Consider the following 9,258-nt stretch of genomic DNA (forward strand, 5'->3'; position numbering starts at 1 on the left):
GTCGACCGCGACGGTCGACCGCAGAAGTTTCTGTTCTGTGGGCGGTCGACCGCCGCGGTCGACCGCAGAAGTCTCTGGACCTCGGGTGCTGTTCTGGATTGAGGGCGGTCGACCGCGATGGATCATGGTCGACCGCCGCGGTCGACCGCCGAAGCGGTTTTTGGCTGGGTCTGTTTTCAGACCCGATTCGTTTGGGTTTTCTATAAATATCCAAACTCGATTCTGAGGTTTGTAAGGCAAGTGTTTTGAGCTATTGAAAGGAGTTTTCTTTGGGCTTCTATGCTAGGAGCAATTGGTGAGATCAAGAGTTGATTTGTTGAAGGTTTATGAGAGATTTGTAACCCTAGTTATATCCCCTTGATTTCTAATAGTGAGAACTCCCCCCTCCTTGCCCCGTGGACGTAGGCATCTCGCCGAACCACGTAAAATCTGGTGTTGATTGTGTTTGTGCTCTTGTTGGTGTGTTAGTTTATCTCTTTCAGCTATTTGGTTGGATCTCGGCATAGGGGTTTCTCCCCAACAAATATCTCGTCATAGATTGGATTGCCTGTCAATTATGCTTCAGAAGGCCGATTAAAACAAAGCAATTGTTCATATATGGTGAGCCCAGCACGCAGAAAACACTCCTTATACACTTTTTATATTAAAACAAAGCAATTGTTCATATATGGTGAGCCCAGCACGCAGAAAACACTCCTTATACACTTTTTAGCAGCTAGTTCTTTTGGATATATGTCATTTAACCCCGAATAACTTTGGAATTTGAGATTACTCCCCATTTATTTTGTTTTTTTCTCATTTAAGTCCACAATAATTATTTGTTTGTGTGATGTCATTGTTTGAAAACTCAAAGAGCATGGCTGACATTGTCGGTTAAGTGCAAAAGAAAATTGTTTTGGGATTTTTTTAAAAGTTATTGGAAATTCATTATTGGGGATTACGTGTCAGCGCCAGAACTTATTATTGGGGATTTTAGTGAAATTTGCTCTTAGTTTGGCTTTTTGTGAATAAGAACTCTTGTCCACTAATTTTTTTAGGCTTTGATTTTACTTTCAGAATCGTCTTAAATATTAAGAATATCTTTAAAATGTATTTGATTTGTATCGGATGCTAATATAAATTTCAGAACAAAATAGAAACATAAAAAAAGTTGGATGGACAAGACAATAAGTCAATAATAACCTGTTCTCTCCGTATAAATTTTTAGAGCTTTGCACTGTAGAAGGGTGAGACTTGCAGGCTTTTACGGTCAACCCACCGCAAACCAGGCCTCAAAGCTATAACTGTTTTTGCGCAAAGTTTCGTACATGAGCCCAAATTCTACCTTCTAATTTCAAGTGTTTTTTCTGAAGTTTCAAAACCCTCCACTGTCAACTAAGGTTGGGGAAAAAAGGGGCAGAATCTAAAAATAAATTCTAATCCAATGAGTTCTTCCTCTTCTACATCAAAAGTAGAGGAATTTGTGAGGAGAGAAGTTGAGGATTGGGACGATGAGGTCATCTCAACCGCCAGATTCAAAGCATTCAGCGGGCAGAGATCGGATTGGGAACCCAAGCTCCATTTCTGGAGGGATCTCATCACCAAGGTCGCTCGCCATCTTGGAAAATTCACTGTTCGATCCTCCGAGGTATTAACCCTTTTTTTTAATTTTGTAGTTATGGGATTATTCTTTGATGATTTTGTTGATAACCCATTTGTAATTTTGGCCTGCTCGACTTGTTCTTGCTCACAAAATTCGGGCTTTTTGTCATCAACCCATTAGTGGATTGTAGTGTTTTCTTTTAAAGTCAATGAAATTTGTCACCTACTTGCATAGTTGGTCCAAATTATTCAGTTCATGATGAGAACTTGGTAGAATGCAGGATGCTGTCAAAATTGAAATGGTCCTTCTCATTTAATTTAAAAAAAAATGAAGCCTATATCGGGGAAATTAGTTCCATAGCAGTTGCATGCTTCTGGTAAAAGGAACACAAATATGTGTTAGTTTTCTGGAGACCATAGTATTTCAGCGTATAAAAAAACAAAATATAGTCAGAAACAAGTAGCTGGCCACAATAGTTTTATTCGTCGTGCTTACATTAGGGGTAGAAACATGTTCTCTTTTTCTTTCTTTTCCCCTTTTTTTTTTTTTTTTTGCCCGCCGGATATGAGGGAAACCTTGGCAAGGCATGAGAATCCCAGGCCGAAGTTCAATCCCTGACCCCTACCAAGTAAACTATGGGTGTGTGGGTCCCACTTTCTATTCCTACACTCCAGGTTAGACAAACAAGTTCGAACCAGGGACTTGGGGGTGTTGGCAGTATTACCGCTGCGTCCCCAGACAACCTGTGCTATGTTTTATTGTAGGATAGTTCATGATGAAATTTTATTTTAAGGAAACATGGCAGCTTATGTCTGGTATGTTTTACTGTAGGATAATTTGTGATTTTGGGTTAAAACTTGGAAGTAAATGAAGATGCATTGTTTCCCCTTATGTAGAAATGTCTTCTATCCGCAAGTTTTTATTAGATAAATCAGCATGTTGCTATCTTAATAAAATATGTTAAGAAGTATTTTTTCTATCAAACATTTCATTCCCTTTCTGTTTTCTGAATGTGTTTGCCCATCAGTAGTTTTTTCCCCCTTCTGCCAAACACTACATTCTCTTAGTAAATAACTCTGTCTCTCTTTCATGTTGAAAATTTTCCCACTAGGTGAAAAATGTTTGGTTTGCTCGAGGAGGGTTGACGCCTTTGTGCATGGACCAGGTTTTGGTAAGACACTCTTGACCATGCAAATTATATGGTCATGTTTATGCTGTTCAGATGCATTTTAACTTTAACAAAATTTTGCTCACTCATATTTTCTCATTGCATTTTCTCCAAGGAATTATTGAAATATGTTTTCCTTTTAATGCTTAACTTTCCTTTCACACCTTGTTACTTTTCATTTTGACATTTGACATAGCTCACTTTTTTATTGGCGAGGAACCTGACAGATTGTTCTTCTCAGCTGGTAATAAAAATAATCTTATATTGTTGAGCTCTGGCAGGCTATAAAATTGGTTGCAACTTGCAAGTGGTTGAATATGTTCTAAGGCAAGCCCCTCTCTGGTAATAAAATTTTAAACAAAGAACTTTTATTAAAACCTATGTTACCTGGGTACTTGTATGATGAAGTTGTACACGCATCTGACACGTAGCGGACACTGACACTTGAATGCATGCATACATTTATTCACACATGTACTCTATTATATAACACATATTTTAATTTAAAACATTTGTCATATTCTTCTTGGACGTCTTCACATCTGCTTCCCGAAACTTGTGGACATGGGTTGGGTTCGTTTTAGCCCATTCCCACTTCGAAACTATGCTTTGAAAGGATTTGTTGAGTATCTACTTTTAAAATGAGCCGTGTACACATACCCTACCTTTTACAAATTTACCGTGTCCCGTACACGTATCCGTTTCATTGCAACATAGATCAGAACTATCTGAGGTTGACAAATACCATAAAAATGCCAACTGTTTTCATCTGCTCTTACTATGATAATGTGGTCAATAGCCAACCCTATCTTTATAGGAAAGTGGTTATATAATGGTGATGATAGTTGATACTATGCTTATCCGTTTATTAACTTCTTTGGGATGAATTTTTGAAATATTCAGATACATGACATTGGGATCAAACTATGTATAGTGTTGCCAGAGTCGTTGTGTGCTTTAGCTCGTAGTTTGAGTAGGGTCACAGGGTACAGGGTGCATTCCCTTAGAGGATACATAGTAGAAAGATAAATTTGCCTGACTCACTTCAACAGTTATTGTTTACGTGAAGAAGAGACATGTGTAAACTCGAAGACCTGACAAGTAAAATTAAGGGTTATGATGACGAAAGTTTTTATCTTTTAATATTTGTAAAGAAAAATACCTTGTCTGACATTAATCTCAAAATATAAATAAAACCCCTTGACATTAATCTCAAAATATAAATAAAACCCCTTGACATTAATCTCAAAATATAAATAAAACCCCTTGAATTAAAAATCATGACACAATTATAGTTGTTTCCAAACTTTAAAACCATTATGTCAATCTTGAAAACTGATATGCGTATATTAAGTGTATAAGGAAGCCCAAACACTGCTGCTAAGCACATCAAAAGAGCTCATTAGATCAATAACGTATTAGTGTTTTTCTTTTAGTTTCTTGTGTCATCCATTTCAGCAAATCTAGATCAGGAACGTACTATGAATCAGAACAGACATGAATTGGAACACGATTCTCAGGCAGGTGTGGAGTGGATTAGGTAACACTGGCTGTTTCTATCACTATAAACTGCCCATGAAGGTCAAGGAACGACTTAAACATGCTATACAACATTCCCGTGTTGTGGAATCTAGTCACAGCAACACATGTTATCCATGGTTGTAAAAAGAGAACATACGACTAAACCCTAAGATATTGCAGGAATTATTTTCCCCTTATTATGTACTACCTCTGGTTGCTTCATACTTGAGAACCATAATGTTGTAAAACTTTACTAATATGTTTGACCGATTGAATAATTTTAGTATTGCAGTCTGCTTCCTTATCATGTTAGCTGTCAATGCCTTTCTGTGGGGTGATTAGTTATTTTTTATCAACACGTAAGACTTTTACCTGTCTTTATTTCTTACCGCCCTCTTTTTCTGCAGCAAGAAATGTGTGTTAGTGGGGACATTTTATCCAAAGGGGGTCTAGTTGATCCAACCAGTGGGAGAATGTACTCAATGCTAAGAAGAGTTCAGCAGATAATAGTCAAGTTCGGATCATTTTCTTTACAAGAGAGTGCCGATGATACACTCATCCTAAAGACACTGCTTGAGGTATGCACCATAATTCAATATTTATTGGTCTTATATGATTCCAAGTCTAAAAAACTCTGTAATACATTCTCTTGTCTCTCTTCTTTATTCGCTACAGGAAAAAGCTTGCGATATTATCAAGACCTTATCTGAGAGCAACTGGACATCTACATGTATCATTACAATGGAAAAGTTTAGGAACATCTGTAAAGGTTCTGCCGAAGCTTCTGCAATCTTGAGTTACTTATGTGGATGTGGAAAAGCACGATATTTCTCAATTAGAAAGGATGACTTTATAGAGGTGGTTACCTATGATTAAATTTTTGATTATAGTGATTATACACTTGTCATGTTGTTACATAATGTTTTATTTCTTATTACAGACTTTTTCCTGGACTACTACTTAGTTCAGTTACTGTCTTCAGGGTGTGAAACTTTCGCTTGTGCCAGCATCTTGTCCTGATTTATCCAGTCTTGACTATCATTCTTTGCACTTGATCTGGACGGTTGAAAAGCTACAGCAACAGCTTGATGTGATTGATCAACGCTGGGAAACGTAAACTTCTCCATTCTTGATAATAGTCTGTTACTGTTAGATGAAAAAAATTTCTCAAGTAAACAGGAGAATACATGCATTGACATCATAAATTGAATTTCTTTCACTGTAAACATGTGTTACAATTTACTGGGATTGGTTTGACTCATTGTAGGTGTTGTTTCAATGAGCAGCTAACCTCAATCGTCTTCCCTTCCTTTCCATTGTGGGATATGGTGTATATTTTCAATACACATTGAGGACATTCTACTGTCATCTTATAGCCCTATTGTTTTGCAGTTCTAGGAAACTGGCATTGGCTTCCATCAAGTCAGGGAATAAACAAGCTGCTTATAGGCATATTAGGCAATCAAAACTGTTCTCTGAAAGCAGAGATAAATGCACATCACTTTTGGAGCGGGTGGAAGAAGTTCTCAGAATCATTGCAGATGCTGAATCCACCAAGAAGGTAAAGATCGTTTCTTAGCAAATCAGAGGCTTCTTTCTTCCTTCTCATGTCTTGTGAGTTTGATGAGGCAGCATTAATGAGCCCTTTCTCTTTACAGGTTTCTGAGGCCATCAAAATTGGTGCTCAAGTGATCAAGGAAAATAAAATTACTGTGGAAGAAGTTCACGTCCATCTTCAAGAACTTGACGAGAGTATTACAGCACAGAAGCAAGTCAATGAGGCTCTAGGTATCTTGTTTTTTTACCTCTACGATGTGTTACTGCTTTACTCTAGAATATATAGTTTTTTTTTTACTTCAATGGCATACCATTCACTTCACTCAGCATGTCCAAACACCGAAAAACATAGCTTGGAAAGAAAATATGATTTGTATCTGGAGCTTAATTGAGAAAGACGACGTTTGCATTTTGCTCAGCATTTTTGTCTTGTATTCTAAGTTTATGCTTCTGTTATTGCAGAAGCTATGCCACTTCAATTCGTGGATCTCGAGGATGAAGACGTTGAAGATGAGTTCAAGAAACTAGAAATGGAGCTTGCAGATGAAGAAATGCCCAGGCCTCCCATTCATGAACCTCTCTCAGACAAAGAGGAAATTAAGAAGGCTCAGGATCCTGCCGAATCTTTAAGCAAATCCCTCTCGAACCTTAACCTTGAGCCTGAGGCTGCATAGTTGATGAGGCTCTCCATAATCTTCTCCTTCATAGAAAATACAATCTTGTATGAAGAATTAGGTTGTGTTTTTGTTGTTCTATGACATCTTGAACTACAAACAATTGATGTAGTTCAAACTTATTCGACAGATACATAGTGTGTATATTGTTTACCTCATCAACTCTATTCGTACCTGACCATTTCTTGTGCAACTCTGATGAATCAAACCCTATTTATTGGATTACATGGTGAAGGCACTTTTTTTCCAAGTAGTTGCTCTATACTTCGATTTTCTCCCTTCACAATAGGACGTTAAACCAATAACTAGTAGGGGCAATGCCTAAGTTGCTTGTCACCTGATTCATCAAGGGTTGCGAACACCTTGCTTGCATGCTTAGTGATCTAACTTGAGTTGTTCTCATTCTTCCCCATAATTGATTGGCAAGATCGGGGAAATAGAGGTAATTCCCACGGGACGAAATAACCAAACAAAAGATTTGGGTTTGGGCTAAACAGAGGCACTTCCCTCATGACCAAATAACCAAACAAAAGATTTGGATTTGGTCTAAATCCTGGATTTGAAAACTATGGTCTAAATCCCAGTTCCCGAATAGATCCATCAAATATTGGTGAACTCTCAACTTTCTCTAACTATTTTCTTAAACTACATGTATGAGTCCAATATGATCATTTTCTTAGTCCACAGTCAAACATTTAACAGATCAATAATGTGATAGTATTTTATTACATTTATTGTAATTTTTGCAATTCAAAAAATTACTTGTCAATTCTAATAAAAAAATAAAGGGTAAAAAGTATTGGGGGAAGTAGATGGAAATTTTTTGGTTTGGGCGAAAGGAGACAGCTGATAGAACCTATACAAAATGCCAAAATAAAAGGGGTTTTTGTTTCTAGGCACAATTATTTACCATGTTTTATCTATAAACCCAATAACTTATTTTTGTATCATAAACCCAAATAACTTATTTTTGTATCATAAACCCAAATAACTTTATGTAATTTTCTCTAAACCCAACTTCTAAAATACAATACACACATATGTGATCTCCTCATAAGTTTTTAATAAAAATCCAATTATACTCTTCCCTCATACCTCATGTGTTCTTATTTATGTGGACCCCTTAAAAATATTTTAAAACTAAATAAATTAAGAATTGAGGAGAAAGAGAAACAGGGGTTCTTGCTGTTTTCTCCCCGCGCCTTCACGTCGCATTTAATGCGGTTAGGCACGGGAGAGAAGCAAAACGCGAGAAAACACATCTCTCTCTCTCTCTCTCTCTCTCTCTCTCTCTCTCTCTCTCTCTCTCTCTCTCTCTCTCTCTCAATTTCTCAGTTGATTCCCTCTCTCTAAAATTCTTTCATTCATCCACTCTTCTAAACCCATCAATCAATTCTCAACCACTCTTATGGATCCGTCAATTAAATCTCAACTTCATTAATGCGTAGGGTGTTGTTTCTTGATTGTGACGGAGATTCATCATTTTAATTTAAGGTATATTTTTGTATTTTACTCAACTACTTAATTTATAGCATTAATTTCTCATTTTATTCATGGAAATTATTTCACATTATTATTCATGAGTTCATAAAAATTAGTTACATTTGTTATATTTGATGAAATTTTAGTTAAATTTGATTTAGTCAACCACTCATTAATTTCACATTATTATTTCACATTAAATATTTCACATTATTATTTCACATTAATTTCTCAACCACTCATTTTATTGTTAGTTAAATTTGATTCTTTCTGGTGACAAACATAGATGAATGAAGAATTGTATTGTGCATTGACGGATTTTAGAGGAAATAATTTTTTTTTTTGGTGTCAACAATACGACCACAACCATAACACATGTAGACAACCAATTTCAGACAAAATTAGCTTTATCATACTCCCTTTAAAAGAGGGAGTTGTAGAAAAACTTTCCAATGACTATATTACCCCTATTATTTTTTGATATTATATTCTAATACTAATTAAACTAAATTAATTATCATTGTTAATTAATTATATTATATGTCACTTAAGTTCGTATAATTTGGTCCTTGAAACTTTTAATGTTTTTGTAAAACTCTACATCATATTAATTATTAGTAATGTATAATAATATATTAATAGATAATTATATGTTATTAATAATAGTTTTTTTAGAAATTGGTGCTTACATCATTAATATTTTAAAATTAGAATTCCAAATAATTAAATTGCTCTTGGATCATTAATATTTTAAGACTTTAAACCTTACTAATTATGTAGAAGGTAAAATGCTGAAACCAATAAGATTTTATATATTGAAATATCTGAAACCTTTTAATATATTATGATAATCATAATCTTTTTTACAACTATGTTTTAGTAAATACATAAACTAAAAATCAACAATTATAATATCTGACCACGTGCACTGCACGTGCATCCCAACTAGTAATATAAATGTTGGAACAGGTAAGTAACCATACTTTTGTAGTAAGGTGTCATACTTTTGTGTAAGTGCTATACTTTTGGATCAACGTAAGATATGTATTTGTTATGTGTTTTTTATGATTGTTTACCTATTTGTTTGGTATGACTTTGCACTTGCATATTATCTTGCTATACTTGCATAATAGCATTGTATACTCACAAATTATCCGGCTAGACTTTTAGATTATCCCGCTATACTTTCAAATTATCTCATGATACTTTCAGATTATCACGCTATACTTACGTAACATCACCCAATACTCGCAAATTATCATGCTAGAATTACA

At 35.4% G+C, this 9,258-nt stretch overlaps 1 protein-coding gene across 1 annotated transcript; it reads left to right on the forward strand.

The window, feature by feature from the left end:
* On the forward strand, positions 1,215-6,727 carry LOC109850303 (charged multivesicular body protein 7). The gene is made up of 8 exons (XM_020420284.1): positions 1,215-1,627; positions 2,694-2,753; positions 4,679-4,849; positions 4,947-5,129; positions 5,254-5,384; positions 5,664-5,832; positions 5,930-6,059; positions 6,291-6,727. Exons 1-8 carry the CDS (start codon positions 1,424-1,426, stop codon positions 6,500-6,502), a joined length of 1,260 nt encoding a protein of 419 aa, XP_020275873.1. The 5' UTR covers positions 1,215-1,423; the 3' UTR covers positions 6,503-6,727.

This window comes from Asparagus officinalis, chromosome 7 (assembly GCF_001876935.1).
Source record: "Asparagus officinalis chromosome 7, Aspof.V1, whole genome shotgun sequence".
Lineage (NCBI taxonomy): Eukaryota > Viridiplantae > Streptophyta > Magnoliopsida > Asparagales > Asparagaceae > Asparagus > Asparagus officinalis.